Raw genomic sequence first — 16,110 nt, 5'->3', positions numbered from 1 at the left:
AATTAAGAAATGTTATGAAAACTTAGGCTACATATCAGGATAAATTTGGAATATTTAAAATGAGACTGGAGAAAAGTATATAATAGGGAACAATGAGGGGAACTCTATGATTTATCATCTTTATACAGTGCCAGAGATAGTTTGGGGCATTGCAAACGAACAGAAAGACAAAGACTTCTTCCTGAAGGGTTTACAATCTAATGCAAGATGAAAGCTATAATGGTAACACACACACTAACATTATGGGAATGGCAAAGATAATGAAATTGAGGCAGATGCATCCCTTGGGATAAAGGGATTGGGGGTGGGGATGCTCTAATTCCTGCAGAGTGAGAAGTGAAAAACTGGTTGCACTTCAAATGTGTCTTTTGAGTTCCCTTTTTATGCAATGTTGTTATAAAATATTAAGAGTGCTGGTACCTACAATTCAAGAAGTATATTGATAAATTGAAGAGGGGTCAGAGAAGAGCCATGAGAATGATTTAAGGATACAAAATATGCCTTCTAGCTCAATCTATTTAGTTTAACAAAGAGAAGGTTAAGAGGTGACTCAATTAAGTATCTAGATGGGGAACAAATATTTAATAATGGGCTTCTCAATCCAGCAGAGGAAGGTGTAAAACAATCTAATGGCTGGAAGTTAAAGATAGACAAATTCAGAATGGAAATAAGATGTCATTTTTTGACAGCAGGAGTAATTAGCCATGGGAACACTTCACCAATGGTCATACTGGATCCTCTAATCACTGACAATGTTTAAATCAAGACCGGATCTCTGTAAAAGGTATGCTCTAGGAATTTTGGGGAAGTTGTATGGCCTGTGTTGGAGCTCTGACTAGATGATCACTACGGTCCCTTCTGGCCTTGGAAACTGTGGAAGTTGGATGGATGGGCGTTGTGGAAAAGGAGGTATTTGAAAGAGAGGGTGGTGACTGTTTGGCATACAACATAGGGAATCTGTTAAGACGTTGGAGGAAGAGGACAAAGGTAAGACAGAAAAGGAAATGCTTCCATTGGCCAACCAATGCTCTCTCAGCTAATGCAGGCACAGACTATAAGTTTAATACTGAGCAACATTAACTGAGGCATTGTTACCCCATCTTCTAGAATGGAGTATGCCCCAAGAACTCCTCCTGCATATATAACTATGCCCCTAGACAAGCTGGGAAGTCCTGAATAGAAAGAGGTGGGGGCAGAGGAAAGAGGATAATTCAGAGGGGAATGGATGCTTCCTTGTCACATGGCAGGGATTCACAAATTCTGTTTCCTCTCTACTTGCATTACTGCAGGGGAGTATAAGGCTTTTAACTTTGAGAGGATTTCAGCTTAGGAACTTCTGAGCAATTTTTAGGGTAAATACCAGAAGTGAGAAAATTAGTAGCAAGGCTTTTATGCTGGCTTTATATTCAGATATAGGCATCAGAGGAAGAGTGATGAAAGAGACAAAATAGAATTTGCAATACACACTCCTCCCTCTACAGACAAGAAGACTGTATGTAAAATAAAACAAACTTAATTTAGTAGAATTCTAATGCTCTTTTGTGCTGTCTTTGCTGCACACAGTGTAGCATGTCTGTTTTTTAAAAGATATGTAAGGGCCGGAAATTGCACTGAAAGCAAGTAAAGGCATCTATTACAAAGGGCTTTGCTTTGAACTTTGACAACATAAAGAGCTTCAGCAGTACCAAACTGAAGTCATGATGTTTTCTAAAGCTAAAACGTTTGGCTTTCATTTTCAGAAGGGGGCTTGCAGCAGACCAAAGTGCGCATAAGGTCCATAGTATCCACATTGTTAATGTGAAATGTCATAATAGTAGTTACGTAGTCTGAGCTCAACAGCAGAAAATCCTGGTCGCTCATCAACCCTGTAAGAGGAAGAGAGATATGACTGTACAGCAATTGGAAAGCTGTGAAAGGAATGGCCTTTGGACCACTGTTCCATCTCCTTATAGCTCTAGACTTTGCTGACGGTTCATGTAAATGGCCAAGATTATTTTATTAGAATTACCACCAGAGAGAACACCAAATGGTGATTGTCACACTAAAGTACATCCAGATCAACTAATCCATCATGTAGACAATGCAATATATTACCTATTACTATATGTAGCCAGAGTCATTGATACACCTGTGCACGAAATGATAAAACTTTCTCCCCTTTACCTTCTACCTCATCTATTTCAGATGTAAGATGTGGAAGATAATCCATACAGTGCACCATCTGACTCATAATGAGAGCTATGACCACAGCCCTGGAACTGCTTCTGATCATCTCTGAGAATGGTCCTGGATATGTGGCTAGAATGTGTTCCTTTTACCCACTATTAATTCAGGCAACTGATTAAATTGAGAACATGTCCTTGTGAAATTTACATTATACACGGATCAATTTACTCCATATGGCTATAGAATTCCTTTTCAAGCACAGGTGCATTGTCCTTAGCATTTTCCCCAGTACATTTATTTCACGGATATAATAATCAGCTCTCTCATAATATATTTATTCAATTATGTCATAATTAAATGTTTAAGACTTTGCAATTAATCCTGACAGAAGTGATTCTGATGTGATCAACAACTGTTTATGGCATTCACTGAATTAATCAGGGAAGAAAGTCAGGCTTATTATAAGAAAGAATCTATATTTCTGTGAAGCTCATTATGTTTGTTGTTATTTCTAGAAGCACTGAGCTCACAGAGACTGTGTTCCCACCATGACATACCATCCACCAAATTCTGCTTTCAATTATTTACTGATGTAAACTGAAAGGAACTTCTCCTAGTTTATGCCAATGTAACTGAAAGCAGAGTTTGGCCCATTGCTTTCATTTGTAGAAGACTATCTTTTTGAAATGTACCTGTGATGCATACAATATGATTTTTGTAGTGTCTTGCGGGAACACTGAATTTGTAGAAGTTGTTTAGGAACCCGCCTTCTCACCTTGGCTGATTTTGAAGCATTAAAAGCATAAATTTAAATAATTTGAGTTTAAATTTGAAGACTCCAAAAGACTGCATAGCCACTGTAGTCCACACAGAGTCTGATATTTATTTTATAGGAGGTAGACAAAATATGGGGAGGAAAAAAAATCAAAATTTTGAAATATTTTGCAAGTTGTTTCCATTTCACAGAGTTCTAAATGAAGAACTTAAAAAAATTTTTTTTCCAAAGTAAAAATGTTAAATTTTTGAATATTTATCACACAGTGCAATAAAAGGAATGTCCAGGTTAGGGTGAGACTTCATGCTTTAAATTTTCTAAATTTCTTCAACTTTGGAAAAACTATAGAGTGGAAAAATGAAACTAACTCAGCCATTCTGTAACTTTTCAAAACTTCAGTCTTAAAAGAGTTAATTTTTTTCTTTTTGTCTCTTAATAACTTTTCCAAAGTTGAGGGTGTTTTGAAAAGATAGAGGAGGGGAAATAAAATACAGAAAAAAAAACCTAGACATCTCTTATTCTATTGCATTCAGGTGGTCGGGGGGGGAGGGGCTGGGAAAATATCTGATAGAAATTTTCTTGTTTTCAAAAATTGAAATGGAACAAAAAAAATTGTTAAAAATATGATCAAAAGTGACATTTTGCTGTGAACAATTTTGATTGTGATGAAACCCTATTTTTTGGCCAGAACATTTTTAGGCCTTATTCTTGTTTAATCAGTGTGGAAAATATCACATTTGAAATTGGATACATTTTTTGTTTGATAGATAGAGGGTAAATGCATATAGTTCCACAGCAACTTGTGGTTATCTGAAAGCATGATGGACTGCCTGAAGATTACAGCTTATTGTTTCTAATTAAAACATCAGCTGAAAGTATGTGTTTTCAAATGTTTCTTGTTTTCTTTCTCCATATTAGCTAGCCTGCCTAAGAAATATCAACAGGAGATAAAATGTCACATTATCCTTACTTGTATGTCCAACACAGTTTCATTAAGTCATAGACCTCAGTTGGACAAGCCTCAGGAGATTCCATTCGCTCTCCTCTTTCAATCATCTGGGCAACTTCACTTCCTTTCATTCCCTAAACAGAACGATAAAGCCTCAGTTGCAGATAGAGTACATCACCCGTGCTGTCACTTAGAATATGAGAGGTGTAGACACAGCAAACTTCTGAGTCACACTATCAGGACCGCCTAGGGCAGGGAGGGTGGGGATTGGGGCAATTTGCGCCAGGCCCTGGGTCCTGCAGGGGCCCCCACAAGAATATAGTATTCTATAGTATTGCAACTTTTTTTTATGGAAGGGACCCCCAAAATTGCTTTGCCTCAGATCCCCTGAGTCCTCTGGGCGACCCTGCACACTATAGCCCATGTGCTTCATCGAGCTTCCACAAATGGGTAGCTGGGAATTTCCCTGGCATGGGAGACTCATTTATTGTAGAAGAATGGATCTATCAGATATGTGTGCGCGCGTGCACCTGCACATATCTATCAGATATGTGTGCGCGCGTGCACCTGCACATATACATGTGTGAGGTCATTACTTTTCACTAACTTTAACAAAAACATAATTGAAAAAAAATACTGACCTTATATGGCTTTTGCCCATAGGAAAATGCTTCCCACATTAGAACCCCAAAGCTCCAAACATCACTCTTGCTAGAAAATTTGTAGAAGTTCATACATTCTGGAGCATACCACTTGACTGGCCATTTCCCATGACTTTGTGCCTAAAAATGAGTCACAAAAGAAAAAGCAGGCAGTGGAAACAATTATAGTTCTCATCAAAATTCAAATACGCCATGTTAACTGAAGAAATGTAAATCAATGCCATCAAATTGATTTTACACACACACACAAAAGATGTCTCTTTTATAGCAAATATGCCATTTTGTAGTAGCATCCATGGAGTTGTTACTGTGCTATTCACAGTATTCCACACTCTATGTTCTAGCATAGGAATACCATGAATACCACAGTAAAGGTAAATTTACCTGCAAATGATTTTTGGTCATGTTTTTAATGGCATCTACTGCATGCTGTTCTTTTATTTAAACATTCAATCCTTCTGTCACTCTTTTAAAAATAAAGGTTTTCATATCAAGTCTCATTCGCACAACTTGAGACATACTCAATTAACCTGAGGCTCATACTTGCTTCAAGGCAGAACTTGGTCTCAAGCAGAGATTCCCTTTTGCCTCAAAACAGCATAGGGACTGATAGTATTGCAATCTGATACTGAGTTGCAATCTGATTGTTTCTTAACACTATTCTGTGGCAATACCAAGTTATCACAAGGCAATGTCACTGTGAAACTCCACTCTGCTTTTCATGGGAAAGAGGAATGCACCTTTGTCATCGACTCTTCAGGGCTGGTCTATACTACTGCATAAGTCCATGTAACTTAAGTCACTCAGGAGTGTGAAAATGACACACTTGAGTGACATAAGTTACACTGGCTTAAAGTGCTGTCCAAACCTTGCTATGGTGGCCTCTCGCAGAGGTGGAGTAATTATGTCAGTGTAGTGGGGTAGTGTAGACATGCCCTCAGTTAAGGTCCTCTCTTCACTGGAGACAAATTGTGCTTTTAAAGAGCTTATCCTGATCCCAAACATTTTAACTGTAATTAAAAACATATTTCTACTGTTTGTGGCTCCCCAACACCAATCGTAATGAGCATCCTCACACTTTTCTTAACACTACTGCTCATGTGAGAGAAACACCTGACTTTCTGCACATTGGCCTCTAATTTACCTATGATGATAAATCAACTGAGTAGGAGGAAGAGGAGGAGAGGGCAGGGACAAGGAATGACTTGAATTGCAAGGCCTTACATGCATATCTGGCTAGTCACCTAGCCCTGCAGACATTTTGACAAGGAAGATAGAGCAGTGAAAAGCATGAGGAGAAGTTGGTATCATAAGTTCATCTGAAAATGCTTCCACAGGGGTGTTGTATTTCCTGAAGAGCAGAATGTCTAGGGCTAAAATGAGATCCAACAGGCCAGCTTAAAAACAATAAAACCTTCTTGTGTTGGGAACAAGGGGAGCAAAAATCAGAACAAAAGATAAGGGAATTAAAAGAAGACATGTTGGGCCCAAAGGTCTCCCTAGAGACCCATGGACTGTTATATTTTTATGAAACTTGGTAGTCATTTCCTTTCCTTTGGATGCAGGCTGTATAATTCACTTAAAACTGAACTGAATGGTCCCGCTAAAGAAGGATTTATTTAGCCATCATTTGACCAAACTGTTTTCATTCAACCCCCGCCCAAAATGAATCATCATATGTCAATAATATGAACAGTGTTTGGTTGATGATGTTGAAAGAGTTTGGGTGCAAAATATATGAAAATGGATTGACACTATTCTGTAGCAGAGTCCATTTCTAGGGCTGGTCAAACATTTTTAGTTGAAACTGTTTTTCAACAGTAAATTGGGCTTTTGACTAAACAAAAGAAACAAGGAAAGTGTCTGCTTTCCATGGAAAACTTTGACTTCTAATCAAAAAATAAAATCTGAAAAGTTTTTGCCTTTAGGCTAAAACCAAAAAAATTTCTATGGATTTTTTTCCCCCCCAACCAGCTCTATCCATTTCAGTAAGGCCATTCCTTTCTTTTAATTACCTACTAACAGGCAACAAAATAATAAAATATGTTCTGTATTTCAACTTTAGCTGAAAATCATTCCATTAAAAAAAAATCACATCACTATCAAAGTCATATACCTTGTACTAATCTTACCTTGTAATAATTCTCATCAGAAGCAAGAGCTTTGGAAAGTCCAAAGTCACTAATTTTGGCATAATGTTGGGTGACTAGCAACACATTTCTTGCAGCCAAATCCCTGTGTACAAAATTGTTTTCTTCCAAGTATTTCATCCCCATGGAAACCTGATGCACCAGCTCTATTATATTCTTGTCCTTGACATGTCTGAAAGTCATAATTGGGTCTGTAAGAGGTCAGTAGTTCATTTTCATTACTTTTAATGGAGCTACTGTACAAATTCATTAAATGACCTTCCTCGCATTATATGGATCGTCATGTTCATTTATGTTTTAATAAGCTTTAATTAGTACTGATGACAGAAGTGGCTCCTGAACAAAAATAAGAGTTGTATGCTCAGATTAACAGGCCATTGATAGTGGGGCATTTGGAAATGTTTCATTTATTCAAAAATGTGGCACTTTCACCAGAAAATGTTTGATACATAGGAGTCTTACAGTAGCCTTCCACACTGTAGATTTAAGAAAGGAGCCCTTTTCATTAGTATTCAATTTTTTTTTTAAAAAAGAACATACCAATCTCATTTCCTTTTTTGACAAAACCGTATAAAATGTACTCAAAGCCAACATACCGGTTTTTCTGCAAAAATTTATTTAATGGTCCAAGTTCCGCCATCTCCATCACTAACATCCAGGACTCAGCTTCACATATGCCTATCATTCTGACAATGTATGGGTTATCCAGTTGCTGCATTACATTGGCTTCTCTCAGTAATTCATCCTTTATGGCTGGATCATTATTCTCATTCTTAAGAATTTTTACAGCTACTGGCTTGGCACCCCTATAAAAGAAAGTCTAGTTGTGGGATTACTTGTAACAAAAATTCTAACTTGCACATACACACAATTTTCTCAAGTGTTACCGTATACCGACTTTGACACTTCTAGGTTTATAGTGGAGATTAGAAGTGATACAATTGGGACTTTTGAATTATTTTTGGCACTGAAAGGCAAAGAAGTGTAACAAGAGTATCTCTTACAATGGGTGAAGACAGCTGAATGAAAGATAGAATTGAAGGAATCATAGGAAAAATGCACACACATCCAAGAGAAGGGTCTTATAAACAACTGCAAGATCCTCATTCCCACTCTGGCCCCTTTACATTGGATAAAAGGCCTGAAGCAGCATGAAGGGGCCCTGAAAGCCCTGTGTCTGGCTGGGGGAGGATTTCCCTGATGCAGGCACATGGAAAATAGCTATAAGGCTGCCTTCCAAAGACCACTTCAGAAGCCCTGGTAAAAGGGCACGTTGATATGGTGTTGTGGGTGCAGGGCCAGCGCTACCATTTAGGCAGCCTAGGCAATCGCCTAGGGAGCCAGGATTATTCGGGGGGCAGCATTTTGCTGGGGCGGGGGCAGGTGGCTCCGGTTGACCAGCTGCAGGCATGCCTGCGGAGGGTCCGCTGGTCTGTGGCTCTGGTGGAGCTGCCGCAGTCGTGCCTGCGGACGGTCGGCTGCTCGCACAGCTCTGGTGGACCGCCCGCAGGGACCACTGCGGCAGCTCCACTGGAGCCGCGGACCAGCGGACCCTCCGCAGGAATGACTGCGGCAGCTCCACTGGAGCCGTGGGATCAGCGCGGGGGGTGGCGAAATGGCCGTGTGCCTACGGCGCGAGAAACCCTAGTGCCGGTCCTGGGTGGGTGGGTGGGTGGGACTGGTGTGCTGAGGGCAAGGCAGGAGTATGTAGCGCTCCAGAGACTCTAGTCAGCACAGTGGCAGACAGGGCAGTCAGGGAAGGCTGCTGTAACTTACAGCACGTGCAATTGAATGGGAAAGTCATTGTCTGGAGAACAGTGGTAAACGGTCATAATTTGGGCCCAACAAATTCACGGTCCATTTTGGTAAATTTTACGATCATAGGATTTAAAAAATCATAAGTTTCACAGTTCCAGATATTTAAATCTGAAATTTCACAGTGTTGTAATCATTATGGTCCTGACCTAAGTTCCCTGTAACCTGCGCAGTAGCCTTCTTAGTGCTCCGCAGGTGTGCAGAGAACCTGTCCGGGGACCTGCTGTGGGCGGGGGAGGGGCACCCCTTCTCTGCCCCAAACCTAGCCCAGCCCCCAATCTGCCATGGCACCCCTCTCCTAGCCCCAGGTTGGACTGCTGAGGCATCCCTCCCTGGCCTGAACCCAGCCCCAACCTGGCCTGCACGGGAGAGGCACCTATCCTGTGGCTCCAGCCCCAGAGCTGCTGCAGCAGGGAGAAGTGCCTCTCCCCAGCAGCCCGGGTGCTGCTGTAGAGAAAGAGAACTGAGGGGAATCCTCTCTCCCCAACATAGCTCCAGAGCACCCTCCTGCATCCCAAACCCTTCATCTCCAGCCCCACCCCAGAGCTCTCACCCCCTGAACCCAACCCTCTGCTCCAGTCCTGAGCCCCTCATCCCCAGCCCCACCCCAGAGCCCACACCCCCAGCTGGAGCCCTCAGACCCCTTCACCCAACCCTCTGCCCCAGCCCTGAGCCCCCTCCCAAACTCCAAACCCGTCGGCCCCACTCCCCACCACATGAATGTTGTTATGTACACCAATATGGAAGGGATGTGTTACATGTGTCACACATCCCCTCCATATTGGTGCGCATAACAAAATTCATTCCGCACATGAGTGGGAAAAATTAGAGGGAACACTGGTCCCAATCCAAAAGAGGGTCATGGGGGGGCAGTTGCAAGGCTACTGTGGGGGGAGGTGGTACTGCCACCCTTGTTTCTGCGCTGATGCTGGTGGCAGCGCTGCCTTCAGAGCTGGGCTCCCAGCTAGCAGCCGCGGAGCTTCCTGGAGTTGGGTCTGACCTGGCCCCAGGAGCAGCCTGTGCAGGGGAAAAGGAAGTACTGTCCCTGCCCAGCCCAGCTAGGACTAGCAGCTGGAGCCTGGCACAAAGTGGGAGATCCTCCAGCCCTGCCCCTCCATGGCTCTGAGCCCAGCACATGGGGATTAAAGGGACCTTGCGCTGGCTGTATGTGTGTGCATGCAGTGACCATGTCACTCACCTGACCATGGCACCATGGGTGGTCACCCACATTGTCCACCCATAAGGCCAGCCCTGGCCCCTCACAAAAAGCAATGAACCCTCCCCCCCGCATACCATGCCACCTCACTTCTGTGCTGCTGCTGACAGTGGTGCTGCCTTCAGAGTTGGGTGCCCAGCCAACAGCTGCCACTCTCCAGCTGCCTCGCTCTGAAAGCAGCACAGAAGTGAAGTGGCAATACCATGACCGCACCCCCCGGGGGAGTACATGAAGCTTAGATATTTGGACACAGAGAGAGAAATGTGTGTGAATTGCACCCTCAGTTACTGTATGTAAAACATTTTGTCACACTAAATGAAATGGTAGTAAAAACTTACTTTTTCATCATATAGAGCCCTTTCTTTACAGTACCAAAGTTACCAGAGCCAAGTTCTCCTTCTTCCAGAGACAGCATTTTTCTGTCTAGTGAGACATTTTTTGGTTTTATCTCCTCTGGATCTGCATATGGACTTTCATAGACTTCTGTGTCCATGGGCAAGGCATCCCTCTGATCTCCTGCATTTAAACCAATGAACAAGTCACCAAATTACAGCTAGTATGTCTGTTACTTATGGTAGTTCGTGCTTTCATACCTACTGTATTCACAGTGTAGGTGATCAGAATTGTCACTCATACCTTTGGTTTAGATGTATGAGTATTTGCTTAAAAAAAAGCCCAGCTCCTGATAGCTTCATACACACATGGCACTTCTCACATTAGGGGGTGCATTGGAGGTAAGAATGGTAATCTACTTCATCTTTTTATCAACTTATTTTCCTTTCTACTACCATCAGCAGCAGAAAGTGTAGCATTTGTCATCACTACCTGCACTGTCCTTGTTGGCATACTGATGTGCAATTTTTTTTAATAGCTTTGTATACTTGAAATATAAATAGAATATTACAAATAAGTGAAGAATTTCCTTGTGGAAGTACTCTTCTGTATGTGTCATCGTAAATGTTAGCCTGGGCTCATATTCTGATAGATTGCATAATCTTGGGAAAAAGTTCATTTATACAGTGACATCTTATTTGTATGTCGTTACCCTTTCCATTCCACATAAATATACACAGTCATCAACTTAAAAAAACCAGTGCTTTTCTGGTAAAACTGGCATCATGCACTTCTGTGTTTGTCAGAATGATTTCCAGATCTAATTTTCTCTGTTTAAAAGAAACATGATATTTTACTAACTGCCAGCCCTAATCAACCTGGCATCCAAAAGTCCATGCTGGGTTTTTTCCTTCTTTTACATCATGACTGGCGATGAAGATTCTGGAAATCAAATTAGGCGACCACTTGCACCTCTACAACCGAAGGTCTCAAACTTTAGGGGTGTATATGCGCGTGTATAATATTCTGCACTCTTTTTCAAGGGTGGTACAGCAGGCATGTGCAGAAGCACTGCTGGGGAAACTTTCCTCAGGTTCCAGATGCTGCAGAGCCCCTCTTCATCCATCTGACATGCCTGAAGATGCATGTGGTAGAATCTAGCCCATAAGTAGTAATCATCTTTAAATGGTTTGAAATGTCTACATTTGTTGAAATGTTCACAAACTTTAAAAGTTGACAGCAATGCTGTTACCGAACAAACACTGAATTATCTGTCAGAGCTCTTATCCATATGTAAAGGGCATTATGTCAGCACTGAGCCCTGGGCTGTTAATGCCCAAAGAGGGAAAACAAGCTATCACTAAAGCATCCACAAGCTGTTATTCACATTATACCAACTCCTCTGACCAGGATGCTGTGTCAATGTGTTGCTGCTCACGGGAAGAGAGTGGAGAATGCAGTGCGGTTCCATGCAACCTCAGACTATGTGTCAAGGAGCCATGGGAACGGGAGAGAAGAAGGAAGGATCTGCTGTATGTCTGGGCTTGGTAGCGATTACTATTGGCAGGGAGAGGTAAAGATTTTGGTATTGACATAACATCTCTGCCTACCTTGTTCAGCTCCCATTAGAGCTCTCGTCCTCTGCAGCACATAAGGATTAAAAGATGCTGAATCATCATGAGGAATGGATGGATGAAACTGCAGCACACAAATAGAATTTTTCAGTTTGCTTAAGAAATGGTGCCTTTGAAAGCATTTTTTTTCAGGAGATTATGGCATAATAAATGCTAGAAAGATGTAGGTGGAGAATTAGAGAGTAAGAAAGGGGTCAAACCAAGCTTCTCTCATTCTTCAGGTTATTGCTTGAGTAAATATGCAGGCCAAATAAAACATATGCTGCTAAAGCAGAACAAGTTACTGCAAATATTTCAGAGCATTGATTCTGAGAGAATGGTTCATGCACAAATATTATCCTGTGGTCATTTTAATTTACATGCAGTTTTCAAATCCTATTTCAGTGTAACACCGGAAGTCCTCAATATTTTTCTTTTAATTTTTTTACCCCCTAATTAAGTCTCTCCAAACCCAGGCCATACAGAAATTCTGAGCACAAAAAATATATATATCTATTGTCAATGCACATACTGTAGAAATGGCTTCAATTCCACTATTTTGAGGAAAACAAAGATAGATAGAGATGATTTGAATACTCTTAGGGAATCAAAAATTATGGGCCATATTCTATGCCCTACTCAGTCCCCTCTGTGCTTGTCTCATTGCACAAAGGGGTCAGAAATTCAATCTACCTCTCCAGGATGGGGGAATCTCCAGCAGATGTGGAGCCAGTTACGCCACCCCCACTGCAAACTTTGCTGTAGGGGAGTGCTAGGGCTAGGAGGGAATATGGCTGGTGTGAAGTGTGTTCCAGTGATCCTTGGCTGGTAGATGGCCCCTTTAGGGCCATTGGCAGTCAACCTAGATTAGATAAATCCCCAAACTGCTCTAAATCTATTCTAGAACTGTTATAGAACCAGCTTCAGGATCCAGGAGCTACAACCAGTTACCTTGCAGCTGAGCCCTAGATTTCTTCTATTCTCTGAAAAGATCATAGCTGATGTTGCAGCAATAATATGAAAGATGGCTTTGAATGGTATAAGCCAACCAATGGAATTCACATTCTCAGAAGTGAGTTATACAGCTATTGATACTCAGACACCAAGAAATGTTTGCAAGGATCCAATATATAACAAATATATTGTACTTGAAAAACAGTAGATGGCATGTTTTGTACATATTGGAATACATTACTGTTTTTAAAAGCTCTCTTTATACCTGCAACTTTTATTTTTGATGGCACAAACAAAACAGCCATAGTTTTCAAGTTAGGATAAACAGAACTTCAGAAATACTAAGGAGTTCAGATCCATTAACTGGTACACTATCTTTTATACCTCTCAGTCATAGCATTTCATAAGAAAAGCAGCCATCGTTCAGGAGGTATTGCCAACCAAAACCTAAAGAAATAATTTTGCCCAATCGGGTATACAGAAAAGGTTTTACTATATAAACTTGTAGAGGAAGCTCCAAATAATGGGTTAGCTTGATCTCCTCAGGTCTACCATGGTCCATTTGCGCCACTGTACCGGCATAGTAGGTCTATATTCCCCGCACACCTGTGGTATTGGGGCATGGTAGGCTACATCAGAAATGCCCAGAACATTTCACAGTCTGGTTTGTCCAGGTGGCTGGAGAGTCCCCTTAGGACTATATACAAACAGGTACAAATTAGAGCATTCCTGAGGCTGCTCTGACATATTCCAGGGGCCAAACTGGCCCTTGGCCAGCTCCAGAATTGTGAAGCCATGAAGATACTACAAAACCACATTTGTCTCTCTTCTCCAACCCTAACTTTGGGTCCTAGGGCGAGTGAGTCCTTCCAGACCCAGGAATTAAGGCCTATGTTTTCTTGGCATATGTCACTTCACTTTATGGGGGTCACGTTTTTATCTAAGTCATGGAGTTTTACTAAAAGCATCCTGACCACAAATTCAGCAAAGCAAAAGGAGAGAGTTAATATTAGACATTCCACAAAGAGAAAAGAGGAACAAAATTAAAAAGTAAATAGAATATGATTTACTGGGTTCTCATTTCAACTGTTCACCTAAAAGATTGTGCTGTAGGAGCTCATCCATGGGAGCAGGAGCTAGGGGAGGAGACTGGCCATGAGGGAAAGCAGTATGCCCCATTTTTAAGGGAGAAGAGGAAGGGAGATGGGAGGCTAGGAAGAAGAAGATGGGGAAGCCAGGAGGAAGAAATGAAATGATGTGACGAAGGGGGAAGAAAAGAGGTTGAAAGGAAGGTTTTTTTTAAAAAAAAAAAGATCAGACGATAGATGAGCAATGGGAGATGTAGGGGAACGGTGAAGTGAAAGAGATTGGAGAGAGGCTGTTTGGTTGATTTAGGGATAGAGTGTCAGAGCACAGAAGGTCAGTCCTAATTTCTTCTAGTATTCCTTTTACTGTCAGTTACAACAGGCTATAAATGATCCAGTCAAAAGAGGCATGGAAGAGAAGGATGGAAAAAAAGGGGCCATTGCCCAGTAAAGTTGTTGAGAGGCTGCTTGGGAAGGATGTTTCTTCTTTTGGCAGTGCAGCATTTGCAGCAAAGTTGGAAGCGAGGAGTTCTGAAATGCACAGCAGAGGTGGGCTCTTCAATTTCAGAGAAACAGAGGCATTTTAAAAATAGCTCCTTTTTGTCCTGCTTACACTAGGAATTGTTACTTAGCACAGCAAATAAAACATTTACCCAAAGATATGTGGGTCTGGCGAAATTGTCTGGGGACTATAGGCTGCAGACTACCTTGGGCGAGGTTGCCTTGTCACATGACTGCAACTTACAGTTGGAAGTTGTTCAGTGGGAGTTGAGGGTGCCCAGCGCTACACCAAAAGTACTTGGATTTGTACGACTGTGCTAAGCATGGGAAGTTGTGAACTCAATGCCTTGAAACGTTTCCTGATGCTTACTTTAAAAGCTTTTGCAGGAAATCTTTTCTATAGTTATGATTAAGTAAAGCCCTTTTGCCATAGCTGTAGCTCCCAGATAACCAATGCAGTATGGCAGTCTCATTTTATTTCTTTATATGATTGGCTGAATGTTCTCTAGAGCTTGTACAATTATTGTGTTTGCATAACAGGGAGTTATTGCTGCTGCTAAATTCACCAGACCTCTTTGCTTTTTAGATGAGCAAAGATTTTATGCACAATTTTTCTTCCTCGAACAGAAGCTCAGGAGAAATGTGATATAAATGGGGAAAGGGCTTAAAAATGACAAGCTCAGAATTTCTAGTGGACTGGAACTTGCTAATTGAAATTATGAGCCAAATAATTGCTTGATAGTAATACAAACCTGGAGCCTGAATCATAAAGAGGTAAAATTATGAAAGATTAAAAAGTAATTATTTTTGCCCTTTGATAATTAGTAAGATATTCGATTTGTACCTGATCTAAATTTATGTATGGAAGTATTCTGCCTCTTTCACTTACTAATATTCATAACCCAAACACCAACAGGTTAGCACTCAGACCTTACTAGTTAAGCAAACACCAGACACGTCTAAGACATGTTAGCCCCCACTAGATGGCACTAGTTGATTTAAATTTTCTTTTTTGCCAGATGACTTGGACTTACTTTGTCTAAACTTGACTCGAAATGAATGTTTGAACTGTCTATTTTGAGTCACCAAAGAAGCTACCAGGAAACATTTTGGTTTGACATTAAGATATAAAATCAAACGATCCATTTTTTAACTTTTTAAAATGCACAATCTAGAAACTTCTGGATGTAATTAAGGAGAAATAATAATCTTCCTAATTAATGAAGTCAAAATAAAAATTTTGACCTCCAGCTCAGTATGTTAATTTTTGAGCATGAGCTGTAATTTTGCATCATCTTAAAACCTGCATTTTTGTTGAGTACTCAGACATGTAATGTTAAATGGCTATCAAATCAGGTTTCAGAAGCTACCTCCCATTTCCTAAAAATGTCAGGCTTTCCTTACAAACACGTGCGTAAAACAACAAAAACTGCTCTCCAGGACTGCAGTTGTCTTCACAACAGCCACACAAAAGTACAGACTATTTGCTTTGATGCTATACTGCAGCCACCAGACATTATTTTGCTGCACAACAACCTCTCAAAATGTGATTCCGCAATCCATATGTGTCACAAGACAAGGCTGCCTTTATTAGCACTAACTTGAGAGCCACACACTTTGCACATTTTGGCCTATGTTCTGCACCTTTGAAGACAACAGAAGTCTTATTTAATTCTACCTCATTTCCCCCCACAATATTTACCTTCCACTGTCAAAGTGCATGAGAGAGACTGGAGTACAGTAATTAATATGGTTGAAGCTGCCATGTGGCAGCTTCTGGAGATCATTGTATGATCATACCACTAGGATTCCATAATCTTCCATCAAATGCTGGTTCTTACTGGAATCACCAGTTGTGATGGCATGAAACTGAGAAAGGAAAATTTAGCAA

At 41.2% G+C, this 16,110-nt stretch overlaps 1 protein-coding gene across 5 annotated transcripts in view; it reads right to left on the bottom strand.

Annotated features, from left to right (window-relative positions):
• SYK (spleen associated tyrosine kinase) overlaps nt 1–16,110 on the bottom strand; it is a 103,806-nt gene that overhangs the window by 15,866 nt on the left and 71,830 nt on the right. For 4 of the 5 annotated variants that reach the window (XR_004000922.1, XM_030566770.1, XM_030566769.1 and 1 more), the window contains 6 exons: nt 11,677–11,764; nt 10,072–10,249; nt 7,299–7,508; nt 6,685–6,874; nt 4,532–4,672; nt 3,912–4,024 (listed from right to left, as the gene is read on the bottom strand). Coding sequence is in view for 4 of the 5 variants with exons in the window: in XM_030566770.1 (XP_030422630.1) it covers nt 3,912–4,024; nt 4,532–4,672; nt 6,685–6,874; nt 7,299–7,508; nt 10,072–10,249; nt 11,677–11,764 (920 nt within the window). In the remaining variant the exon portion in view is untranslated. Of the gene's footprint in view, nt 1–598; nt 1,866–3,911; nt 4,025–4,531; nt 4,673–6,684; nt 6,875–7,298; nt 7,509–10,071; nt 10,250–11,676; nt 11,765–16,110 lie in introns of those variants that run through there. The other variant, XM_030566772.1, reaches the window with a different exon arrangement.

The sequence above is a fragment of the Gopherus evgoodei genome, chromosome 6 (genome assembly GCF_007399415.2).
Source record: "Gopherus evgoodei ecotype Sinaloan lineage chromosome 6, rGopEvg1_v1.p, whole genome shotgun sequence".
Classification (NCBI taxonomy): domain Eukaryota; kingdom Metazoa; phylum Chordata; order Testudines; family Testudinidae; genus Gopherus; species Gopherus evgoodei.
The sequence above is the reverse complement of the archived record's forward strand: the minus strand, read 5'-3'. Positions and strand labels throughout refer to the sequence as shown.